Below are 24,519 nucleotides of genomic sequence, written 5' to 3'. Positions count from 1 at the left end.
AGATTCCAAGGAGTGTTTGCGAGGGAGTGGGGTGGTGGGTCACACGAGGTCAGGGATCTAAGAGGCGCCCAGGTCCTGGGGGTTGTCAGGTAAGGGGAGGGACGGCAGTAGGAATTTAGGAACTACAGGGAAGCAGAGCTTTGGTCTAGGCTGGTCGGGATGTCGGAGCAGGTCAGGAAAAATGAGTATGACCAGGAGGGATATGGCAAACTGTACCCCCATGAACCCTGCCAGTGTGTGCTCAGAGTCGGACCGAGGGGTTACCTCTCTTTTTCCTACACCTCGACCCTGAAGGCTTGCCAGCTGCTCTGAAGCGCAGGCCACCGGGTGGGTGTTGGTGTGGGGCTGCAGCAGACAGGGTCTGGAATGGAACGCCTGCGCGGGCATCGTGTTTACCACGTAGGTGGTCCTCGCCTGCCCCGCCCCCACCCGGATGGCCTGCAGGGAGGTGGCCTCTGATGCTGCACACTTAGGTGCCTTGGGGGGATCTTTAATTCTTTGGGACCGGAGCCTAGGGAATAGAAACTTACAACCCCTGTCCTATGCTAGGCCTTCTCTTGTACTCAACCCCTGAGCCTGAGATTTGTGCCTCACCTCCTCAAAGGTGAAAAATTGGGGAGGTGAACGACTAAAGTTTGTTGGTTGTATCTTGGAGACTGTTGATGGGGTGAAGGCAGGTCACAAAGTGAAGGGTAAGGTGATGAAATCGGGTACTTAAACTCTGGCAGAGGCCTTGGAGACTCCTGGTCCCCTTGGACTCCTCCTGGACTTGGCCCAGGGTTCAGCCCGCAGTTTGCTTATTGCCACCGGGTCTTAAGTTCTCTCTGTGGTCCAGAGGGAGAAACGGGGTGTGTGACCCGCCTTAAGTCATGCTAAAGATTGTCCCATCTGGGATTGGTCAGTTCAGTCCCGTAGGTGCCCAAATTGCCCTGTCAGGGCGTGAAGTGGAGGAACTCTCTGCTTTCCACCCTGGCCTTTCTCCTGTCCCTAGTGAGTAGTGGCTCAGTCCCAAGGTGCTGGAACAGGGGAAGCTTATTTTCATACTGAACTCCGGTCTTAGGAGCACAGAACTTTTTTTTTTTGGATGGGGGGACCGGGGATCGAAATCGGGACCTTGCGCTTCCAAGGCAGGCAGAACCACTGAACTGAATCCCTGGCCCTGGAAGTTTATTTTCAGATTGGCCACACACCCCCGCCCCCGTTCTTTTTTGTTAGCCCCGAGGTCAGGGATCCCGGTAATGGGGACACAGGATATTGCTGGCTCTGAAGTGGGGTTTTGCTTTTCGTGCCTAGGCTGTGTTTTCCCCACTTGGGTTCCTTGCCAAACTGCCCCAGGTGTTGTTCCTCCTTGGTGGACTAACTGCTGCCTGTTACCAGGGTGTCAGGGACTTGGCTTTGGGACCCTTGGTCCCAGGAGGAGCCTCAAACTGCAGAGTTGAGTGTTATCAACTGGTTCTTCTGAGTCTAATGATGACTTATCCTGATTCCTTTGTGTCACCAGGCCCCTGTAGTTCCAAGCATCCCTACCACTCAGCTTGAGTCCTTCTCCCTGCCCTGGCTGGCCACACATTCTGGGAGGGGTGCAAGAGCTGGGCTGCCTGCCTCATGGGAAACAGCTTTCTGTTCTGTGTTGGGGCAGCCAGCACTTCCGGATGATCTGAGTGCACTTCTCACTGAGTCCTGTCCTTTTAGGACCAGCCTCCTCTGGTGTCACCTCAGGGCCTTTGCACCTGTTCCATCCACCTTTTACCCCACTGTCTGTGCCTTCTAGGTGTTAACACCTTACTTCCTGCCTGGTTAGGGTTGGGATCTCTAGTCCCAGTTTGAAACAGAGTCAGAGATGGGTAGGTCTTGGGCCTGATTGCTGAGGAGGGTGTCAGGCAGGGCCTTTGCCTGAAACTAGAGGAGAAGGTACTGGTATTAACAACTTGGGGTATAGAAACAGCGGGGCAAGTGTGTTCCATGTACTACTCCAAGAGGACAGTTTCACCATTGTGTACTGATTCCTGCCGGGAGCTGAGGGAGCAGCCAGCTAGCTCTCTAGTGAGTTGGGCTCTGTTGCAGGTGACCAGTCTCAGACAAGGAACCAGTCTAGAGAGTTCCAGGTGGCCCTCTGTGAAAATAAGGTAGCATAACAAGAGGAAGACACAGGGAGCCAGGAGGGGTGGAGAGATTTCGGTTGGGTGGTCAGGGAAGGCTTCCGGGAGAGCCTTGGACAGAATAATAAAGAGATGAGCGGGGGAGGGGCACTGAGCACATTCAAAGCTTTTGTTGAGTGTGTGCCAGGCTCCCACTAAGCGCCTGAAACGTTTTGTCTTCTTGAGGGAAGGAGTGAGGGATGACCCTCCTGTGGAGACACATTCTTAGTGCTACCCTGCCCACAGGAAAGAAGCCCTGCCTTGGCTTTCTGGAACTCCCGAACACCCCCAGATGAAAGTTCAGACCCCTTGGCCTACATCCAGGGTCTTTTAAAAATCCTGTCCCCTGGCTGGACAGTGGGGAGCCTCAGCAGGCACTTAATCTGGGCTTCAGAGAGATCTGGGTTTTGGGAGGGCAGATTAGCAGGTTAGACTGAGGGTTGGCCCAGAGGTGGGGGTTCAGAAAGGCTGGGGATTGCAGGGGGAGGTCTGACACTAGAGTTTGGAGCTCATAGCCAGAGCCAGTGACTGAGGAGGGAACCTGCCAGGCCCAGGGGAGACACCTGAGCTGTGCCTAGGACATTGGAGCCATCCTGTCCTTGTCACCCTGCTCCCTCTCCTGGATGGCTTTGAGCATAGCTCTGTGCTTGAACTTCTCCCAAATTGGAGGCTGTCCTCACCCGTTCCTGTGCAGGAAACGCCCATTCCCATTATCTGAAGCCTGTAATAGTGGCCCTTGCCTCCCTGCATTTGTTTCCTGGGAACCCTCTGGCTGTGTCAGACTGTACTCTTTGTGTGGCTGCCATTACCCTTGCTCACCCTGCTTTAGCAGAAGTCTCGGTATCCTTGGAGACCTGGGGAACTTCCTGATGCCTTTGCATGGGATGTTGGTCAGGGTGAGCGGGCAGTGCTGTGAAGCCTCGTGTCCAGAGCCAGTTTGCTAAGCCGTGAAACTCTGTTCAGAGCTCTTGACCTGTTTTTGAGATGGTCTAATGATGTAGTTGGTCTTTTTTGTTTTTGTTTTGAGACAGCATCTTGCCATGTAGTTGAGGCTGGCCTTGAACTTACCATGTGGCCCAGGCTGGCCTTCTGGCAATCCTCCCATCTCAGCTTCCTGAGCACTAGAATTACAGACATGTGCCACCATGCCTGATGTAGTTGGTCTTTGTAACCCGGGCTGACCTCAAACTTTTGGCTATCTTCCTGCCTCAGCCTCTTGAGGGCTAGAATTAAAGGTGTGTGCCACCATGCCTGGCCCAGAGCTTTTGAGTCTCTGATTCCCAGTCTGACAAATGGGATCAAGCAGTTATCCCTGTCCTGCAGTGTTTTCAGCCAGGACAAACCTGCCCCCACTCCAGAGACTCTCGCAATGTCTGGGAACATTCTGTGGTTGTCACGGGTCTGGTGGAGATTCTACTGTTGACAAGTGGGCCAAGGGGTCAGAAATGCACTACATCCTGGGACGTTGTGTACAGCATCCTTGCCACAGAAAAAGATTTGGGCATCTCTGGCCTGTGGGTATCGTGATGATTACAGTTGGAGGTATCTGCGGTGTGACCAGACACTGCTGTGAAGGCTCAACATGGGGACCCTTTTGGAATACTGCCCTTAATCTCATGAAACCTGTGAAGTTCTGAGATACTGAAAGGCCTAGGATGTCCTTCCTCTCAGGTAGTTTATAGTCCAGGGAGAGGCCAAGGGCATAGGTGGTCACAACTTTCATAACTGGTGTTCCTAAGTGCTACCTACAAGCTGAGTCCCAACTTGCCTGGGTTCTTCAGTTATTTACTCCTTAAAACAGCCACATGGGGTGACTGCTGTTATCAGCCTGTGTCCAATTGGGGAGACTTGGTGTCAGGGGCTGTCAGTGTTACACATGTTTTCTAGGAGGACCATTGGGAGCTTGAAGTTTTGTATGGGATTTGAACCTAGTAAGATACAGTTTGCCCTGCGTGTCTGCAGGTTCCCTGGCTTCAGCCAAAACCAGCTAGAAGGTGTTTGAAAAACTATTCTGTGCAGTCTGCAGAATATTACAAATGTGGGTTCTTGCCAATCCCTAGACATTACAGTATAACATCTTTGTAGCACTGTTATTACACTAGGTGTTGGAGGTCAGCTGGAGAGTACTTAAAAGTCTTGTGGGAAGACACACAGATTTTGTGCAGAAAAGTCTACTGTTTATATGAAGTACTTGAATATCTGTGAACCTGAGTGCCTCGGAGGGTCCTGGTGAAACTCCCTCTGTGGGTGCCCAGGTACAGCTATCGTGAGACCCTCACGTCCTTACTCCTACCAGGGTCTGTATAGCATCAGCACATTTCAGCACCTCATTTCCAGCAAACCACTCTTCCCCAGCCCCTCTACCTTCATGTCAATCACTTCTGTGACACAGGTGTCATCTCAGGGCCTTTGCACTTGTCTTTGGTACTGGACTTACTCAGAAGTTGTCTGGTGTCATGGCCAGCTGGTCTGAGGACAGGCAGGGCTCCTGCTGGCCTCTTGGAGGAGTAGGAGCTGGAGCTGACCAGATTGGAGCACTGTGAGGGGGCTGGTGGGGGCTGTTTGTCCCTGGGAGAGGGTGGGATGGAGGGAGGCTGACTGGAGAGGACTTCCCTGGCAGAATCTCATGCCACTCTGGCTCCCCAGGGGGCACCTGAGAAGGGGAGGGTACACCCCAGGCAGCCAGAGGACCCCCATTTCTGGAGATGGAGGAGTCTGTTCTAGGCATGGCCTGGCCTAGCCTAGCCTGGGGTCTTGCCTGGCCTCTGGTTTCTCTGAGCACCCCTTGCCATCTGTGAAATGGGTGTGTCCCGCTGCCTCACAGCAGTGCTCCTCAGACAGGAACCGCTGTGCAGACTGGGGCTGTCCTGTGGGTCTGGGCCCCATTCCCGTCTGAGTGGCAGGAAGCTTCGGGTTGTCCTCAGGAGCCATGGACAGGGCAAGAGAGGGGCCTTGCCAGAGTGACTGCTGCTGCACAGTAGGCGAGCGCACAATGGAAGCTGCTGTTACTAATCCTATCAGGGCTGTGCATCTGGTGACAGCCTTTCAGGGAAAGAAGTTGAATCAAATATGCACATGCTTAAAGAGGCACCTTTCTGGTAGCAGTTCCCACATCCAGGCAACACTCCTCACCAGCACTCGCCTGTGCTGCCTCCTGCACCTGCGCCTTACACCACCTGGATAAAGGATGGAGGACCTTCTGAGCTTTCCTCCTGGTTAAACTCAGAGTTGATGTTTCCTTAACTGTTTTACATTTTGTCTCAGTCCATTTGGGCTACAGTAACAAAATGCCTCATACCACCTGCTAACTTTTGAACAGAAAGTTGTGGGGTTGTTTTGTTTTTGAGTGTGTGTGTGTGTGTGTGTGTGTGTGTGTGTGTGTGAGAGCTGGGGATCAAATCCAAGAGTGCTGTAGCACTGAGCTATGTCCTGACTCTCCTTGTTTTTGTTGGGGGAGATTTGAGACAGCACCATGTTACCTGGGTGGGACTCAGACTTGAAGACTTAGCTTCACTGAGTGCTGGGATTATAGGCATGTGCCACCATGCAGACAAAAGGTTATTATTATTATTATTATTATTATTATTATTATTATTATCATTATTATTATTATTTTAACCTTTTTCTTTCTGGTGTGCTGAGTGTAGAACCCAGGGGCCTCTGCATGTTAGGTGAGCACTTTACTGCCAAGCTGTGCCTCCACTTCCCACAGAAATGTGTTGCTCACAGCACTTGAGACTTAGAAGTCTAAAGTCAAGGCACCAGTGGGTTGAGAGTCTGGTGAGGGGTTTGGTCCTCAGTGGTGGTTCTTCTGTCCTCCCAGGGCCAAGGGTGAGCAAGCTCCTTCTGGCTTGTTTTATCAGGGCATGGAGCTCAATGCTGAGGGTGGAGCTGTTGGGGACTCATCCACTCCCCAGTACTATTGCACTGGACGTTGATTTCAACATCAGAATTCTATTGGGTGGGGCATGTAGCTGAGTGCAGGAGCATTTGCTGATAACTGCTAGTCCTTGAGTTTGATCCCTACCACCACCACCACCACCCCCCGAAAAGAAAAGGAAAATGTGTGTTTAATATTTTGCTGTGTAAGGATAGAATTTAGAATCTTACATAAGCAGGGCAGGCACTCTATCACTGAGCTACATCTCTTGCCCTTATTTTTTTCTTTTGATGTTGAGTGGAACCAAGGGCCTTGCTCCTGTTAATCATATATTCTACCATTGAACTACATTCCTCCAGCTCCTTGAACTTTGGAGGAGTGCAAACATTAAAGCCATAGCAAGCATATCAGTGCCATACAGCTTCTTTGGACAGTTAGCCAGGGCATCTTTTTTTTTTTTTTTTTTTTTTTTTTTTTTGAGACAGGGTCTCGCCCAGTCTGGCCCTGGATTTGTGGCAATCCTCCTGCCTCAGTCTCCTAAGAGCTGGGATTACAGGCATGTCCACCACGCCCAGCTGTTTTCTGTGCCTTTGACAGTCCCCCATGAGGCTGCGGATCTGTTGACCCCGCCTGTGCTGGCTGGGGAATTCCTGAATGCTTTTCCCAAACAGCAGGCATTTTCCATCCCAGGAATAGTCCTGGGCATGTGACTCGACAGCCGTGAGAGGCACCATCCACTCAGGGCATGGAGCCTGAGCTGGGACCCTGGCTGCAGGCCACCCTCTGGGGCAGCTCACCTGGTGTTTGGCCAGGTTAGTACTTCCCAGCCCCCCTGCTGTTTTAGACACATTATTGAGGAACAAGAGAGTAAGACTGGAAGTAATGGGAACAGTTACTCATGAACTTCATAAACGCCTCCACTGTGTGGCTACAGCGGTGAGCCATGCAGGTAAACTCCCTGACCCCCTGGAGCCGACTCGAAACTGGCGCTGTGGCACATGCCCTCCATCCCAGAGTGGTGGGTGACAAGATGTGCACCACCACCGATTGTCTTACAGCCCAAGGGGCTGGTTGAGGTCAAGGTGTCAGCAGGGTTGGGTTGATGTGAGGACTGTCTTCTCTGCACACAGAGGGCTGCTTTGAGTCTTCTACCCTCTGACCCCCTCAAGGCTTAATTGCCTCCTAGAGACAGCCGGTGTGATTTCCACATGGGACATAGTCCCCAGCAGAGCCCTGAGATGGGGGGGGCACGATGGCCTACAGGTGACAGTATTCTATAGAAGGGCTTTGCTCTCAGTCTGCCACAGTCCCTCCAGGTCAGTGCCATGGCTTGGAGTGCATTGATCTGTACAGCACTGCTTAATAGCAACATCCTCCACCAGGCCTCCAGCTCCCAAGCATCTCCTGCACCAGTCTGGGACTTGGCACATACTTGTCAGGTGACTGTTGAGTGATCATGGAAACCATACTGCCACCTGGACCAGGACTGTTAATGCAGGGGTGGGGGGATGCTCTCCACCCTGCTCAGTGCTGGGCTGCCCAGATCTGCCCTCTCCCTCCCACCAGGGTGAGTGTGCAGAGATGGTTCTGTGTGCTGTTCTGCCTGTTGAGAGTCGGTGGTGTGTGGAAGTTTAATGTGGGAGGTGAGTGAAGGCACCCTGCAGGGAGGTGGTGGCAGAGCAGGGTGCCTTCCCACCCAGTGTGCCTGACCTGAGACCTGAGCACCTTTGATCTACTGGGCTTCAAAGTAGCCAGCCTTTGCTGGTGGCTGCTCAGTGTGTTGGGAACAGACCCAGCAGGTTGAGAGGCCTTTACCCCTAACCTAAGTAATTTTCAGTATACTTTTCAGTGCCACCACTGCTTACCCTGTCAGTGACATGGCCAGGGACCAGGTGCTGTAGATCAGCATCTCCTGTGGGTGGGGTCACCCAGGCTGGACAGAGGGCACAGGGGTCTCTGCAGCTTGCAGACCTAATGCCCTGCTCCTCAGCATCACAGGGGAAGGAGGGGTCCTATGTGCTCTTCGCTGAGTCTTTTGCTCCAGTTACTCCTGTATCCTGCATCACTTCTCAGAGGCTGCAAAGCACTAGGCTGTGAGGCTGGGGCTGCCCTAGGGAAGGGACCTGGATTCCTGCACACCAGCCTACATGTCCACTGCTTCCTGCTTCCCCCAGAACTTCAGAGCCTGCATTGCTGAGTGCTTTGTGTGTGCCATATGCCTCGCCATGCACCTGTGCTGTGCCCGTTTTGGGGGGTGTGATCAGGATTTCTTTCTTGTCCTTACTTGCTAAACAGTGTAGCTCAAGGATCTTGTATGCAGTTTACAGGTTACAAAACATGGGAGGGCGCCCATAGGTTTTCTGAAAATGCAGTACTGTCTTATCTGAGGCATTTTAAGAGTCTGGTATGTGGTATCTGTGCTAGACACTTTCTTATTGCTGGGACAAAATTCCTGACACCTGTGACTTAAAGGAGAAGTTTATTTTGGCTCACAGTTCCAGAGGGTTTATTCAGTGCCTGCTGGCACCAAGGCAGAACTGGCATGATGGGACAGCTGCTCACCCTGTGGTAGCCAGGAAGCAGAGGGAAGGGCGGAGCGGGGACCTCCTTCAGGCCAGCCCTACCTCCCAGCTGCATGCTCTGTCCTGAACTCATCCCTTAGTGGATCTGCTGATAGGTCAGTGTACTTACGATCTGGTCACCTTCTGGAAGTTCCACCTCTGAACACAGGGGACTTCTGGGGGACATTTTATTTTATTTTTATTTTGGGGGAGCATGTTTGACCTAAGCTACAACAGCATCTACCCCAGGGAAGATTTCCATATGAGGGGGGGCATTGCCTGAGGCCCGGGTGCATGTTAGGCACATCTGTACATGACTGTGCAGGGTGGTAGGGCTGTAACCCAGGCCTGGTACCTGCTTAGCAGGCACTTTGCCTCAAACTACACCCCCGCTCCTCTGCTGTCTTCACATTAACAGCTGTGTGAGTTGGGATGGTGGCTTGCCATGTTATGGATTGCCATCTCCCTGGTGATGGCTGGTGGTTTCGTGTAACTTTGGGGGTATCATTTGGTCGGCAGTGCTGGACCTGTGCTTGTGTACTGTGCCTTCAAGAGGTGCCGTGGCCTGTGTGCATGCAGTGCAGGGGTGGTTTGCACTGTTGCAAGGGGGGTGGGACACCTGGCCAATGTTGAGGCAGGCTCCCTCAGCACTCAGGTGCATGCAGGTGAGTGTGCACATGCCACCCTATCTGCAGGGGGACAGTGTTTGACCACTGCCATGTAAATGGCTTTCAGTATTCATGGGTTCCACATCTTCAGATTTAGTCAACTACACTTTGAAAAAACTCAGAAGAATATTTGAGGATTAAAACATTTAGGAAAAAAAATGGCATCTGAGCTGGGTATGGTGGGATCACCTGTCATCCCAGCATTCTAGGAGGGTGAGGCAGGAAGAGTTCAAGTTTGAGCCAGCCTGGGCAGCTTTTCAATTTAGTGAGACTCTCTTAAAGGGGAGGGAAGATTTAGCTCAGTGGCGCCACACCTGCCCCGCAAGTGCAAGATCCTGAGTTCAATCCCTGGTATGACCAAAAGGGGGGCTGAGGGGTTTACAGCTCAGCACAAAGCTCTGGCTTCAGTTCAGTCCTTAGTGTCACTTAAAAAAATTGCATCTGTACTGAACATGTGGAGACTTTTCTCATCATTACTCTCCCAACAGCACAATCTATGTATGTAATGTTTACACCACCTGATTCAGCTGTGGACATTTAGAGATGGTCTAAAGTAGATGATGTGTACAGCTTTGGTGAACGTACTGTGCAACTGGATGTAAGGGGCTTGAACACCTGCAGATTTTGCTGTCCACAGGAGGCTCAGGGTGCCGCCCTCCCTCGGATACTGAGGGGCAGGCAGCTCTGTGCAGCCCTGTCAGTGACAGCAGATTGCATTGTGGGTGTCTGAGCTTCCATCTGTCAAGTCCCAGCCAGCATGAGCCCTTAGGCAGGGCTGGGTGGCACTAGTTCTGACTGCCTCCCTCTTATGTCTCCCTGTCCCCCATGCAGTTGCAGCCATGGCCCAGACTCTGCAGATGGAGATCCCGAACTTTGGCAACAGTATCCTTGAGTGCCTCAATGAGCAGCGGCTGCAAGGCCTGTACTGTGATGTGTCAGTGGTGGTCAAGGGCCATGCCTTCAAGGCCCACCGCGCCGTACTGGCCGCCAGCAGCTCCTACTTCCGGGACCTGTTCAATAGCAGCCGGAGCGCAGTGGTAGAGCTGCCGGCAGCTGTGCAGCCACAGTCCTTCCAGCAGATTCTCACGTTCTGCTACACAGGCCGCCTGAGCATGAACATGGGTGACCAGTTCCTGCTCATCTACACAGCTGGCTTCCTGCAGATCCAGGAAATCATGGAGAAAGGCACTGAGTTCTTCCTTAAGGTGAGCTCCCCGAGCTGTGACTCCCAGGGCCTGCATGCTGAGGAGGCCCCCTCATCGGAGCCGCAGAGCCCCGTGGCGCAGACGTCGGGCTGGCCGGTCTGCAGCACGCCGCTGCCCCTGGTGTCTCGGGTCAAGACAGAGCAGCAGGAGTCGGACTCCGTACAGTGCACACCTGTGGCCAAGAGGCTGTGGGACGGCAGCCAGAAAGAGGCTGGAGGTGGCAGCGGGGCCAACGGCAGCCGCAAGATGGCCAAGTTCTCCACACCAGACCTGACCGCCAACAGGACGCCCCAGCCTGCCCCAGTGGTTGCAGCTGCAGTGGCAGCGGGCGGCATGATGAGTGGGCCTAGCACGTCGGAGCGGACCAGCCCAGGCACCTCAAGTGCCTACACCAGTGACAGCCCTGGCTCCTACCACAATGAGGAGGATGAGGAGGAGGATGCAGGCGAGGAGGGCACAGACGAACAGTACCGGCAGATCTGCAACATGTACACCATGTACAGCATGATGAATGTTGGTCAGACAGGTAGGGTGACACCGTGCACAGCCTCCCCGGGCTTTCACGTGGATATGTGGCACATGTGCTCATTCTCCGCTCTCTCCCTGCAGCTGAGAAGGTGGAGGCCCTCCCTGAACAGGTGGCCCCCGAGTCCCGCAGCCGCATCAGGGTGCGACAAGATCTGGCATCTCTCCCTGCTGAGCTCATCAACCAGATTGGCAACCGCTGCCACCCCAAGCTCTACGATGAGGGGGATCCCTCAGAGAAGCTGGAGCTGGTGACAGGTGTGCTGGTCACGCTCCATCCCCAGGTCCTTGTCGCCTACCCTTGGCCTCCTATCACACTGTGGCTAGGGGCCACAGGTGCCCTCAGCCTGTTTCCCCACCTAGGCTGATGTGGGTATGGCTTTGTTGGTGCGGGCCGAGGCTGTCCTGGGGTGTGGGCTTCCCTGTAGTGGGGCCTGAGTACCTCTGCTCCCTCTCAGTTGATCTCTGACTTGGACTCTTGGTGTGCTTCTTGAGTGGTCAGGCCCCACTGAGTGTCCCAGGCCCAACAGAAAGGATAGGTGGGTTCTGAGAAGGGAGCAGGGAACATGAGACACCCTGGCCCACCCTTTGCCACCTTTCTCACCAGGCACCAATGTGTACATCACAAGGGCACAGCTTATGAACTGCCACGTCAGTGCGGGCACACGGCATAAGGTCCTGCTGCGGCGGCTTCTGGCCTCCTTCTTTGACCGGTAAGGCTGTCACCAGGGCAGGGGGTGGGCTCAAGAGGCCCATACCCTGAGCCACAAGAGGTGCTGACTCCACCCACATTCCATCACCCCCAGGAACACACTGGCCAACAGCTGTGGCACCGGCATCCGGTCCTCTACCAATGATCCCCGGCGCAAACCACTGGACAGCCGGGTCCTGCACGCCGTCAAGTGTAAGTGGCTTTCCAGGGCTCCAGGGTTGAGGTTGTGGGTGTCTTTCCCTCCCATGTTGGCCCTGAAGGATGGGTAGATTTAGTGCCAGGAGGATTCTGAGATGCAACCTGGGTTTGTTGCGAGTAGGGTGTCATCAGGTTGCCCATGATTGGAAATGGAGATAGTGGTGAGGGGAGGGCGGGGCTCTGTGAGGATCTCTTGGTTGGGGCTGTCACGGCAGGGTGGAAGTGGTCAGACAACACCTGCCAAAGGGGCAGCCACCACGTTGCCAGCCTCGATTCTGTGAGATTATGCCAGTTCTTTGGGAACCTGGGCCTCTCATCAAACCCACCAGTGTAGGTTTGGCCTGAGCTGCTGCTCTGCCCACAGACTACTGCCAGAACTTTGCCCCCAACTTCAAGGAGAGTGAGATGAATGCCATCGCGGCTGACATGTGCACCAATGCCCGCCGTGTGGTGCGCAAGAGCTGGATGCCCAAGGCCAAGCCACCCCTGGCGGAGGGTGACGCTTACACCTCCTTCATCAGCGACACGGGCAAGATGGAGCCGGACATGATGGGCATGGAGCACAGCTTCGAGACGGCCAGCCATGACGGCGAGGCCGGCCCCTCGGCAGAGGTCCTCCAGTAACGCACGGGACCCTCCCCGCGGGCTGTCACACTCCCCTTCCGTCACACACCCACCACCATCTTGGTCACGAGCTACTGTCTACCCCTCCCCATGACCCGCGGGGGGTGCTGCATGCTCCCGGCCCCTCTGCCTCCCTGTCCCACCCCTTCCCCACTGGAGCCAGGTGGAGAGGGCGGGCTGCCTGGGATGCGGGTGCAGTCGGGAATCCCGACCCCCTTCTAGCCCTCTGGTCATTCCAGCTCCCAGGCCCGGCTTGGGGAGGGGCCGGCCTAGGGGGCCCTGGGGACTTGGGGTGCCCAGGTGCTCTCAGGACCCATCCACCACCTCCCAGTGCTTCCACATCTCCAAAGCGCCTTCCTGTCTGTGTCCCTCGTCTGTCCCTGTGCCTGGGGGCTGGGTAGGCGAGGCTGGGGACTCCACTGCACAGCTAGGGAACAGGCTCAGGTGAGGCCCAGAGCAACTCCACACCTGATGGATGGAAGGTGGCCAGGGTGGCCCACACCCCGCTCCTGGCCCTCTGCTGTGGTCTCTCACCCCGTGGGTCCCCTGGGGCCTGAGTAAGGCTGGTCCTAAGTGAGGGGGGCTCTTGGGGAGTGACAGGGCTTTTGGAGGCCAGGAGGACGGGGTCCCAGGCTCACAGCAGAGCATGTGGGTGTGCGCGTGTGCATGTGTGGGTTTGCTTTCAGAACAGATGGAGGTAGAAGAGGTGGAAAGACCAGGGTTGGAATTGGGGGAGCAGGCTGAGGGTATTGTTATCGCCCTTCCCCATCACCACCCCGCCCCACGGCAGGGCTCCCAGCCCCTCACCCCCTGTACATACTTTTTAAGAATTTTTTTAGCGAATGAAATATTGAAGTATAAGATTTCCTTTTATTTTTCAAACCAACAGGACTGTGTCTGAGGTCCCCTGGGTCCGAGGGTGCCATGGAAGGCAGGACAGGTGGGCAGGCTGAATGCGTGCATGGGTGGAATGTGGGTGCCTGGGCTCCAGTGGGTCCAGCCAGCCCTTCCCTCTCCCCCAGGGCTGCAGTTTTTTCGGGGTGTCCTAGGCCTTGGCTGACTGCTGAGCCTCAGTCCTGGAGGGGGCAGGGCAGGGCCTACATTCATTGTTAGTGGTTATTTGTGGAATTTTCTCTCACCATTCCTTTTTATTCTTGCCCAGAGTGAGTGGTTTTGTTTTGAGGGTTTTTTGTTTGTTTGTTTGTTTGTTTTTTTAGTTATAGATGTGAAAGGAGAGTGCCCCCCCCACCGTCATTTCTCCATTGCACATCTTGCTCAGCCCTGTGCTCCCTGCCTCCTCCCCTCCCCAAACTCCTCGTGCCCCTGGCTCCCAGCTTCCTCTTCCCTGGCAGGGATAAGGCAGGGCGTCAGCAGGGGCCAGGGATGGAGTGAGGCAGCTGGACTGGACCTTGGGAATCACAGTTGGAGACCCGTCCCCAGCCCAGCCTGCTGGGCTCCCTCCGTACATCTGCTTGTTGCAGGGTGGGGGTGTCGGGCCTGCTTCCTGGGCTCACCCCAGCACCTTAGCCCTGGTGGTCCAGTGTGGGAGGGGGAGTCGACACCCCCAGCTAAAGCACAAGCACCTTAGTCGCACTCCCCTTCCCTCCCCCGCCCGCCACAGCGCTGATCCCAAAGCACAAAGTCCTGGTCACTTGGTGAGTAGCTGGCCCTAAGGGGCCCTAGCCAGACCCCAGGAGGAAGTAGGCAGCCCCAAGAGCCCCTCCCTGCCCTTTTTCTAGCAGGATGTCCTGCAGAGCTAGGTGAGTGGCAGAGCCTGTGGGTTTCAGGGACCCCAGGAGGTGTTTCTGACTCCCTGGGTGAAGTGGGGGAGGGCGAGGGGTGCAGGGGAGGAGACTCCTCACTAGGAGAGCCAAAGACAGGGTTGTGCCTTACCCGGGAGCCACCCCTGCACCCCTCCCACCCTACCATGCAGCCAGCTGCCTCTGTCCTGTCCTCTGTCCCCTGCCCACCCACCCTGCTCTGCTCTGAGCTGCATGGTCCCCCCCCACCCTGGGCAGCCCAGAGGAACAGGAACGGAAAACTGTCCATCTCCTAGAAAAGCAAAGAACTCTAGGGCCCTCTCCCCGACTCCACTGGCCGCCCACATCCCTCTCAGGGGACAGGTCACCCCCCCATCCCTGTGAAGTGCCAACGCCCTCCCCACCCCGGGCCGCACCCCCACCCCTCCCTGGCCCGAAGTGAGATTGCACATTAACTACTGTAAGGAGAGGAGTGGCGTTTGGAAATGTGAACCTGAGCTCTCGTTGATACTGATGCGGAGAATAAACAGACGCCTTTGTAACAGCCCTGCTGTGCCTGCTGCTCACTGGATTGGGAGGGTCTCCAGGGATGTTAGCACCCACTGCCCAGGAAGCTTGGGCAGCAGTGGCTCTGTTGGTGCTGCCTGCCTGACTGGCCAGTTCCTCTCTCTCCTGCCCTGCACTCAGCTCAGCCACAAACCTTCTGTGAGTGGAGGATTGGGGTCCTGCCTGCCATGCGAGCTCCACCACTGATTCACCCCCCAGCCCAGCACCACAAGCTTTCATTCTGTTGCTCTTTAAACTCATGAGCGACTCTGCTCAGGTGCATGCCCCACACTTTGGAAGGATGGTTATCGCGGGGGTGCTGGGCCATCAGGGGCTCCTGCTCGCAGGCCACTGTGGGAATGCACAAGGCCGGAGCTGAGTTCATCTCAGTGATGTGGGGAGTGAGGTGTCTATGGCGATGGATGGTTCAGTCACCCAGCCACTCAGGTGCATTTCAGGGAGGCTAAGGACAGCCTCAGCTAGGAGAGGATTTTCAAGAGCCACTCGGTCATCAACAGAGACCCAGTGGCCCTAATGACAGATTTTCCTCTTTAACTGTTGTGCTTTGGTAACATGTGGACAGCCCAGAGAGATGCAAATGGCCCCAGCTTTTTAACTCCTGGAGACTCAGCTTGGTTCCAAGACCCCCTTCGGATTCCAAACTGGGAATGCACAGATACTTCCATTTAAAAATTAAATAGGTGGGCTGGGGATTTAGCTCAGTGGTTCCGGCGCCTGCCTCGCAAATGCAAGGATGCGAGTTCGATCCCCAGTACAAAAAAAAAAAAGGCAAAATAAAAATTAAATAGTTTTTGCTTAATAGCCCAGAGCCTTTGTACTGAGCTATATTCCCAGCAACTCTAACCTCACCTGACTTTTTTTTTTTTTTTTTTCCCAGTGTTGGAACTTGGGTCCTTGGGCTTGTGAGGCAGGCAGTGGAAAAACCAGAGTCACCTGACTTTTTTAATTGAGATGGGGTCTTGCTATTGTAGTTCAGGCTGTCCTCAAACTCAAGGCAGTTCTCCTGCCTTTGCCCCAGAGTGCTGGGATTACAGGAATGCAGCACCCCTTTAATGTGCCTGTCAGTTTAAACCACTGGTGTGGTACATGTAGCACTGTCCCATGCCACCCTGTGGGACAGCTATGTATGCACCACCAGTGGTTCAGTGCTGCCGGGAAGCAAGAATTACAGCTGTATTGTGAACATGGTAAACACATTAGATGATGTACAGTGGTACCTTTGATCCCAGCACTCTACAGGCTGAGGCAGGAGGATAGAAGAGTTTAGGGCCAGCCTGCACTACATAGTGACACCCTGTCTCAAACAAAAACAGTGCCTTAAAAGCAGATGTTCAGGTCCATGTCTAGGATTACCTCCCTTAGGCATAGAAAAAAGCGGATGATATAGAAGCTAAACTCCAGAAGCTCAAGGAAGAAATGCGAGTTTTCAGTGGTAACAAGTTATCTAGTATTAAAACCAGAAAATAAAAGTCTTCTGCATGCAGTACTGGCCATTGGATCCCCTAACATACCTTATGGGAGCAGCTGGTGACTACCACAGGCGTCCTAGCAGGGTGCCTCAAGTTTGCAGTCAATACACCAAGATGCCAACAGGTGTAAATAAGGCTGGGATTTTTTTTCCAACTTGGCACACACAGAAGGCACAAGGGCAGATAGCTCTGGAGCCGCAGAGCAGGACATAGGGTGGTGTGTGTCAAAGGTCTACCTGCATCTACTACCTCCCAAATACACGGGACAGGATCAGGGGTGCAGGCTGTGGCCCAGGGTCTTACCAGGTCGGGATGAGACTTTTGGGGACAGGACCAGTTCCAAAGTGCATTCACTTCTGGGCACCAGGGAGGGCCTGGGTCAGAGGGAAGGGGAGGATGAAGAAGAGGAGAGCCATGCCCAGCCGTACCACAACTGCACACCACTGTTGCGGTGTGGGAACAGAAGGGTCAGAGTTCACAGGAGGAACAACTCCCTTATTCCTGTTTTTTGTTTTTTTTGGGGGGCGGGGACGGTTTCACTATCTACTTCAGGCTGGCCTTGTACTTGCAGCAGTCATCCTGCCTCAGTCTTGAGTGCTGGGATTACAGGTGTGTGCTACCATGCCCAGCTGACCTCGTGCAAGATCACAAAGTGTACTCAATGTTCATAATGTGGGACACATGGGCCATCTTGAGGACCCTGTCTACTGGGGACTAGGTGTGTTCCATGTTGTGTGCATAGGTGTCCAGCATGCTGCCAGGACCGAGATGGCATTCATCCCCTGGGCACCTGTGCACCAGTGTCCCGGAGACACCCAGCCCACACTGGGCTCCCCAGCTTGTGTTTCAGACACCATTCTCAGCTGCAGTGTGGGGTGGGCATGCAGGGGGCAAGTGTATGGACCTAAATGGCCCATGGGCAATTGGTTTGCCCACTGGCAAGCGTGGTACATACCTCTAATCCCAGTGCAATACTGGGGAGGTTGAGGAAGGAGTACTGAGGGCTCAAGGCCAGCCTGGGCTATGTAGTGACTCAGATCAACAACAACAAAATACAGTAGTTATTCTGCCCGAGACTACTTTCTCAGTCCGCCACTTGCTAGCAAAGTGACCCCAAGTGGTATGTGACCATCAAGGGCCTCTGTTTCCCCAACTGTAGAACAAGGAAAGCTCTAATCCTTGTTTCCTAGGGTTGGAATGAGGATCTAGTGAGTTACTTCGTGGGTAATACATGCTTTATACACAGTGGTGACTCTTGCCTTTTCCTACTGTTTTTGAAGTTATTTCACAGTGGTGGGGAGGCACAGAGTCACTGGCCAGACAGCCTAGACTTCCATTTGGTTTCCATCACTTGCTGAGTTAACCCCGAGTTGCTCCTCTCTATCCTTACTCTGTCCTTACTTCTTAGGACTGGATGCAGGAAAATGAGTGCACTCATTTATCTTGTTTTTCTTCTTTTTTCTGTTCTCTTTTGGGATTGAACCCAGGACCTACATATTGAGCTCCATCCTGAACCCTTTTTTGTTTTTGGTCATTTGTTTGTTTGTTTGTTTCTTGGTAACATCAAACTCGAGACCTCGTGCTTGTGAGGCAGGTGGCGGAACCACTGAGCTAAATCCCTGGCCCTCTTCCAGCTTTTTGAGACAAGGAATTGCCCAAGCTGGCCTCAAACTCATAATCCTCTTGCCTCAGGCTCCCAAATGCTGGGATTACAGATGTATACCACCACGTCTGGCTTTTCTGATTTTTTAGTCCTTTTTAATATTTTCATTTGGAGATGTCTTAAATTAAATTGCCCAGGCTGGACTCAACTTTAGATCCTCCCGCCTCAGCTTCCCAGAGTTCTGGGATTACAAACGTGTCACCAAAGCCAGTTTCTCTCTTCTATTATTATTATTATTATTATTATTATTATTATTATTATTTATTTATTTTGTCTGCCTGGGTCCAGCCCAGCCTAAGTGTTAGTCTGTCAACAGCTGTAATGCAGAGTTTTTATTTTAGTCCCCGGAACTGCGCATGTAGAAGGCAGGAGGGCACTGTTTCAGGGCAGTGATTTTGAGGCCCAGCTTGGGCTACATAACAACTGTCTCAAAAATAAATAGGGCTGGGTATTTAGCTTAGTGGTTTCGCCACCTGCCTTGCAAGCACAAGGACCCAAGTTCGATCCCTGGTACAAAAATAAAATAAAAAATAAATGAATTTTTAAAAAGGGAAAAAATACACATCCCTTGATACCCTCAATAGATTGGATTTAAGACTCCCACAGTTAACAAAATCCATGCATGCTGCTTAAACCCCTTACATTAAATGGAGTAGTATTTGCAGAGAATTTATACACATTCCCACAGATTTATTTATTTATTTTGGTACTGGGGGTTGAACTCGGGCCCTTGCACTTGCAAGACAGGCGCCGGAACCACTCAGCTAAATCCCTGGCCCTTCCCATAGATTTTAAATCATCTCTAGATCACTACATAGTAGACCTTTGACTTATAAACTCAATTCATTTAGAAGGGCTTGTTACAACTCAAGTTGGTCAATTGAAGGCTCAGGCTCTACACAGCTTTCAGAGTCTCTCATGCAGGTAGATTTCAGTGTCCCTTATTTATTGTTTAAAGGGACTTATTTTTTCGCTTTTTTTTGGTACCAGGAATTGAACCCAGGCCCTTGCGCTTGCCAGGTGGGCACTGCATCACTGAGCTATAGCCCTGGCCCTCTCAGTGTCCTTTAGAGAGACATAGGTCCAGGATTTTTCAACTCCCCACAGGAAAGGATGTAATGTTCCTTTCAGAATGCTTTAAGGGTTAAATCTGTATCTGAGACCATCTGGAAGCACAAGTGGCCAGCATTTAGGTCATAACTCAAGACTTTGTTCTGAAGTTAAAACTGAAATTCCAGTTGTAGCCCAAGTTTTTTGTATGTCAGGATGTTTGAAACTTGAGGGTCCACTGTATTACCTGATACAAGCCACATACCATAGAAGTAGTTGTTATACCCAGGCTGGCTTTGACACAAGATCCTCCTGCCTCAGCCTCCCAAATCCTGGAATCACAGGTGTGCACCACCACAGCAACATCTTTCAAATGTTTTTGATTCTTTGTGGAATCTAAGACTGTGGACCCTGGAAATCCAGAGGGCTTAGTGTATACTGGAGGAAAGACCAGACAGGAAGACAGCCGGATACCAAGTTCGTCTAGATAATGAGAACCGATGTAGAAGGGACAGGTGTGCACAGGCACAGAAGACAGGTGAACACGGGGGCAAACTGGCTCTCCATCGAGTGGGTCACCCAGAGTGATGTATGGGTGTGCACTGGGTCTGGAAGCATTACCTCTGTTCCTCCTCTCCATGAAGAAGGTAGCTGCTGGGCTGACACTGTGGTCCTTCATTTCTTGCAGGTGAGGAAGGCATTACTGTACAAATATTCTAACTCATGGGAGTGTGGTGGCATATACTTGTCATCCCAGCACTCAAGAGGCTGAGGCAAGATGATCCCTCAAAGCCAACCTCGGCTACATAGTGAAATGAAAGCCAGTGCAAACTACAATAGCAAGACTTTTGGTTTTTTCGTTTTTGAGACAGGGTCTCACTATGTAGTTGAGACTGACCTGGAACTCACTATGTAGCCCAGGCTGGTCTCATCGATCCTCCTGCCTCAGCCTCCTGAGTGCTGGGATTACAGGCGTGCGCCACCAAGCCCGGTTTAGCAAGACTCTGAAGTCCAAGTCTGCTCACTCAGCCTGCCAGGGCTGCCCGCACCTGGAAGCCTCCTGCATGGACCCGCAAATATCCATCCCTCTTGCAGGGCCCCCGCTTGAACCTGCTCGGGTTGGCTTTCAGTATGTGTGGGAGGAGGCCAAGGGTCAACGCCAGGCTCGCACAGCACCCTTGTGCTCCGCTCCTTGTGCCACCCCGCGGGTTGCCGCGAGCCCCGTGCATCGCGACCACCTTTCACCCTCCCACGGCACTGCCACTCACCCTCCGACCACAAAAGAATGCCTCTTCCAGAAAAGTCACCCCCTCCACCCAGGCTGTGTCCCTTTCCGCTTGGCGTCCGTGGGATCACTGCTGTCTGGAGTTGGGAAAGCGCCGCCCCCAACACCCCCCGTCACGCCACCACTAAGAGCGAGGCCTCCAAGAGAAAGAGGCGGAAAGTGTGAGAAATTCCACCCTTGCTGTAGCCACCTTAGTTGAGGGCAGAGGCAGCTTCTGGTCTACCACGCCACACCCTATCACATACCCTTTCTCTGAGAGCAGTCTAGGTTTTGGGCTGGAGGCCGAACCCAGCCCCTCAGGCTGTGTCTTCGCACAAAAACTCTCCTTTCTGAGGCAGTATGCAGTATACATGCCTCTAAACAGCCTTTCTTCCGCTGCGTGCAGGTTATGGCTGTAGAGAACCTTTTTTAAAAATTCGCATATTGGGCCAGGGATTTAGCTCATTGGTTCTGCTGCCTGACTCGAAGCATAAGGTCCTGAGTTCGATCCCTGGTCCAAAAAAATACTAATAAATAAAGCCCCGGTGTGGAGGTACATGCCTGTAATCTCAGCACTCAGGGAGGCTGAGGCAGGAGGATCGCTGTGAGTTCGAGACCAGCCTGAACTACATAGTTCCAGATCAGTCTTAACTAATAGTGAGACCCTGTCTCAAAAAAAGAAAAAAGTAATAATATAATTACACAAGTTCAAAGTGATACAGCGTGTTCCAAATTTTGGCCTAGAGTGAAAAAAAAATGCATTTAAATTTTGGAGCATGTCCACCTAGACAGGAGGCTGGCCCCAACAGTAAGTGAGACAGACACTGCAGAAACAAAGTGCTTGGAAAGTTAGGAAGAGCTGAAAGGATTCTTAAGTTTATAAACTTGGTGCAGTGGGGCTGCGAGGCTGATACCTTTACAACCAAAATACAAAAAACATGGAAGGCTTCACAATTTTTTTTTTTTTTTTTTGAGACAGGGTATCACCATGTAGTTGAAACTGACCTGGAACTCACTATGTAGCCCAGGCTGGACTTGAACTCACAGCAATCCTCCTGCCTCAGCCTCCTGAGTGCGGGGACTACAGGTATGCGCCACCACGCCTGGCTAAGGCTTCAGGAATTTTGCGTGTCATCTTTGCACAGGGGCCATGCTAACTTCTGTATCATTCCAATTTTTAGTATATGTGCTGCCAAAGTGAGCACCATAGAGAACCTTTTATTTAATTAGTTAATTAACTGTGGTGTTGGGGATTGAACCCAGGGCTTTCCCACTTAAGTACATTCCCAGCCCATTTTTTACTTTGTATTTTGAGACAAGGTATCGCTAAGTCCTTTAAATTGCCTAGACTGTTCGTACTTGGGATCATCCTGTCTCAGCCTCCCGCTGAACCTTTGCAAAGACGCCCCGAGTTGGCCCTGGTTGGTGTCTAAGGAGGCAGTCCCAGCCCAGGGTCCCTCCTTCCCGCCCGCGGAGCCCACCTCCAGCGTGGTTCTGAGGGACTCCACCTTCCTCCTTTCTTACATGAGGGCCAGGAGGTTCGCCTGGGCGGGGTGGCAAACGTGGGGGCACTGAGACGTCCGGAGGGTCCCCTTCCAGGGCACGTGTGCAGGTGGTTGTCGCGAACACGCGTGTCCGGGGTGCAGCCTTGCTGGGTGAGAACCCGGGGGTCGCTTGGTGGCGGCTTTTTAGAGTCTCCAGGGCCCTCTGTGGGTTCAGCCGCGGTCCGGGGAGACTTCTGAGTGCCCCTGTGCGGCAGAACTACCCACACAGGCATTTTTTGGACGACTGGTCCCCTGTGGAGGGAAAGGGGCGGGCGTTGCACTGAGTTCCCAGGGCGCTGTCCACTGTCAGCCGTGCCGTGCCATCTAGGCCCGCGCCAGGCCTGGAGATGTGCCTGCGACGGGTGTCCAGACCGAGGGGAGGGCGCCCGCTATAAGTCGCCGAGGGATGTAGAAGGATCAATGGGTGGGGACTGCTTTTGGGGAGGTCCCTTGAGGAGGAAGGGTTGAGTTCCCACGTGTGGCAGGTGGAACCTGAAGGCGCTCAAAAGCAAGATAAGATTGATTAGAAAGAAGCCTGGCGTGGTTATGCCTGCAATACTCGACCTGTGGGAGGCTGAGGCAGAAGAATCACAAATTAAGAGCTCAGCCTGGGCAATTTACTGAGATCCTGACTAAGGCCCTGAGTTCAATCCCAGTACTGCAATAAATAAATAAGTGTGTGTGTGGGGGTGGCAGGAACAGCTTGGGAGGGGCTATGGTGAGAAAACCAATCGGGATCTCCACGGGGAAGGGAATGGCAGAATTGTTATGTGAGATCTCTGGGGACGGCGTCCGTGAAGCCCTGGGTCACCCAGGGGCGAGCCAAGATTTTACCCCACCCCAGCCGTCCGCGCGCCCGGAAGTCAGGCCTAGGAGGCGGGAAGGGGCGCGGGCAGAGACTTGGGCTCTGTCCCCGGAAGCCTACCCCGGCCGGCTGCGGCGCTACAGGCCCCCACCCTTATATGGGCAGCCGGAAGCGGCTCTGGCACCCTACGTCACCGCTTCCAAATTTAGCTCTGGAAATCAGAGGGCTCCAGTGGCGGGAAGGTTCCGGGCACAGCGTGGGGAGGGCGCGCCCCTTAAAGGGCCCGCACCACTACGGATGAATGGTGCTACTGAACAGTTTTTGCTTTGTGTGTTACTGGAGCTTAGTTTTTTGGGAGCGCGTGGCGGAGAGTGGGGCGGATGTTTTCTTTGCTCTTTCCCAGCACTGCCTGGTGCAGATCTCACCCCAGCCCCGCCCCATGGGGCGTTTGGCCGGGCGTCACCCACCGCTGCAGTGGGAGCCACGTGTTTCCTGGCCGGGTCTCCCACTGGGTCAGCCGCTCTGTCTGGGCTCAGCCCTCCCACCGCCCAAGAGTTGGAGCGGCTAGCAAGCGCTGGAGCCTGCCCGGCTACCGGTGGGTAGGTCCAATCCTCTGTACCACGGCTGCCCATTCGTTCGCTGGGCAGACCCTGGACAAATGGCTTTCTTCGTTTTCCCACCTGCGAACAGATATAATCCTACCTTCCTCCGAGTTGAAGGTGAGAGATCTGAGATAGCAACGGAGGGAAAAAGTTTAACATGCCTGGCCGACGGGGCGACGCGCGCCTGTGATCCCAGCACTTAGGAAGGTGAAGCAGGAGGATCGCTAGGAGTTTCAGGTCAGGCCTGTCTCAAACCCACCTCACACCGAAGTTTAACAAACCTGACACGTAGGAAGTGCTTAAGCAGCCGGGCATGGTGGCGCACTCCTGTAATCCCAGCACTCGGGAGGCTGAGGCAGGAGGATCGCTGTGAGTTCGACACCAGCCTGAACTACATAGTGAGTTCCAGGTCAGTCTCAACTACATAGTGAGACACTGACTAAAAAAACAAAAAACAAAAAAACAAACCCAAAAAAAGAAAGTGCTTAAGTAAATGGCATCATCGTTCCCGATTCTGAAAACAGACGACTGGAGGATAGTAGGAGCAGTGCCACTGGGGCTGTGGGGCTTGAATCTGAGTTTTCCCCAGTGCAAAAGTAAATTTGCCGCCCACAACCGGCCGGCGCCTCCCGCTGCTAGCACGTGGGTGGGCTCTGAGCCTTACCCGCGGCCTCTCGCCTCCAGGCCCGCGCGCGAGAGTAAAAGCAGCGTGCTAAGCTTGGAGACCACACCGAGAGCTCAACGAGCTCGAGCTGTAGGACGACGCTCCGCCCAGTCGGCGTTTCCGTCTTGTAGACGGGCTGGGTAAATTACGCCTTGTATCTTTAAGAAGTCTCTGGCCACTGTGCACTGGAAAGCCGGGATGCAGCCCTCTGATTGGGCGGGGCGCTGCTGACGTCACCTCGGTATAAAAACGCTCGAGTGGCCGGCGCCCAGGCAGAGCGTTTCAGCAGTCAGCACTGTAAGAATAGGCGTTTCTTTCGCAGAGCATCTGCTGCTACCTGGTCCTTGCTGCCCAGAGTCCCCACCACTCTCACCGTCGAGCTGACATGGAGGTGCAAAAGGAGGCGCAGCGCATCATGACGCTGTCGGTGTGGAAGATGTACCACTCGCGCATGCAGCGCGGAGGCCTGCGCCTGCATCGCAGTCTGCAGTTGTCGCTGGTCATGCGCAGCGCCCGCGAGCTCTACCTCTCGGCCAAGGTGGAAGCCCTCGATCTCGAGGCACCCTCGCCGCCCACCCGCTGCCCAGACCCGCGCCTGCAGCCGCCTCGAGAAGCGGAAG

At 53.7% G+C, this 24,519-nt stretch overlaps 2 protein-coding genes and 1 non-coding gene across 3 annotated transcripts in view; 2 read left to right on the top strand and 1 right to left on the bottom strand.

Moving 5' to 3' along the window:
• Nucleotides 1–14,563, top strand: part of Nacc1 (nucleus accumbens associated 1) — a 16,524-nt gene extending 1,961 nt beyond the window's left edge. Inside the window, exons 3-7 of the mRNA XM_010613397.2 lie at nucleotides 10,079–10,978; nucleotides 11,062–11,235; nucleotides 11,585–11,690; nucleotides 11,784–11,881; nucleotides 12,252–14,563. Of these exons, the coding sequence (XP_010611699.2) occupies nucleotides 10,079–10,978; nucleotides 11,062–11,235; nucleotides 11,585–11,690; nucleotides 11,784–11,881; nucleotides 12,252–12,511 (1,538 nt within the window). The 3' untranslated portion in view covers nucleotides 12,512–14,563. The remainder of the gene's footprint in view (nucleotides 1–10,078; nucleotides 10,979–11,061; nucleotides 11,236–11,584; nucleotides 11,691–11,783; nucleotides 11,882–12,251) is intronic.
• Nucleotides 14,564–21,383: 6,820 nt separating this feature from the next.
• LOC117283783 lies at nucleotides 21,384–21,489 on the bottom strand. Its single transcript, XR_004514823.1, has one exon. It is a non-coding gene; the product is annotated as a U6 spliceosomal RNA (small nuclear RNA).
• A 2,584-nt stretch (nucleotides 21,490–24,073) lies between these two features.
• Nucleotides 24,074–24,519, top strand: part of Ier2 (immediate early response 2) — a 1,059-nt gene continuing 613 nt past the window's right edge. Inside the window, 2 exon segments of the mRNA XM_033757549.1 lie at nucleotides 24,074–24,517; nucleotide 24,519. The exon segment at nucleotide 24,519 is cut by the window's right edge and continues 613 nt beyond it. Coding sequence (XP_033613440.1) covers nucleotides 24,285–24,517; nucleotide 24,519 — 234 coding nt within the window. The 5' untranslated portion in view covers nucleotides 24,074–24,284.

This window comes from Fukomys damarensis, unplaced genomic scaffold (assembly GCF_012274545.1).
Source record: "Fukomys damarensis isolate Sample0158 unplaced genomic scaffold, DMR_v1.0_HiC HiC_scaffold_30, whole genome shotgun sequence".
Classification (NCBI taxonomy): Eukaryota; Metazoa; Chordata; class Mammalia; order Rodentia; family Bathyergidae; genus Fukomys; species Fukomys damarensis.
The sequence above is the reverse complement of the archived record's forward strand: the minus strand, read 5'-3'. Positions and strand labels throughout refer to the sequence as shown.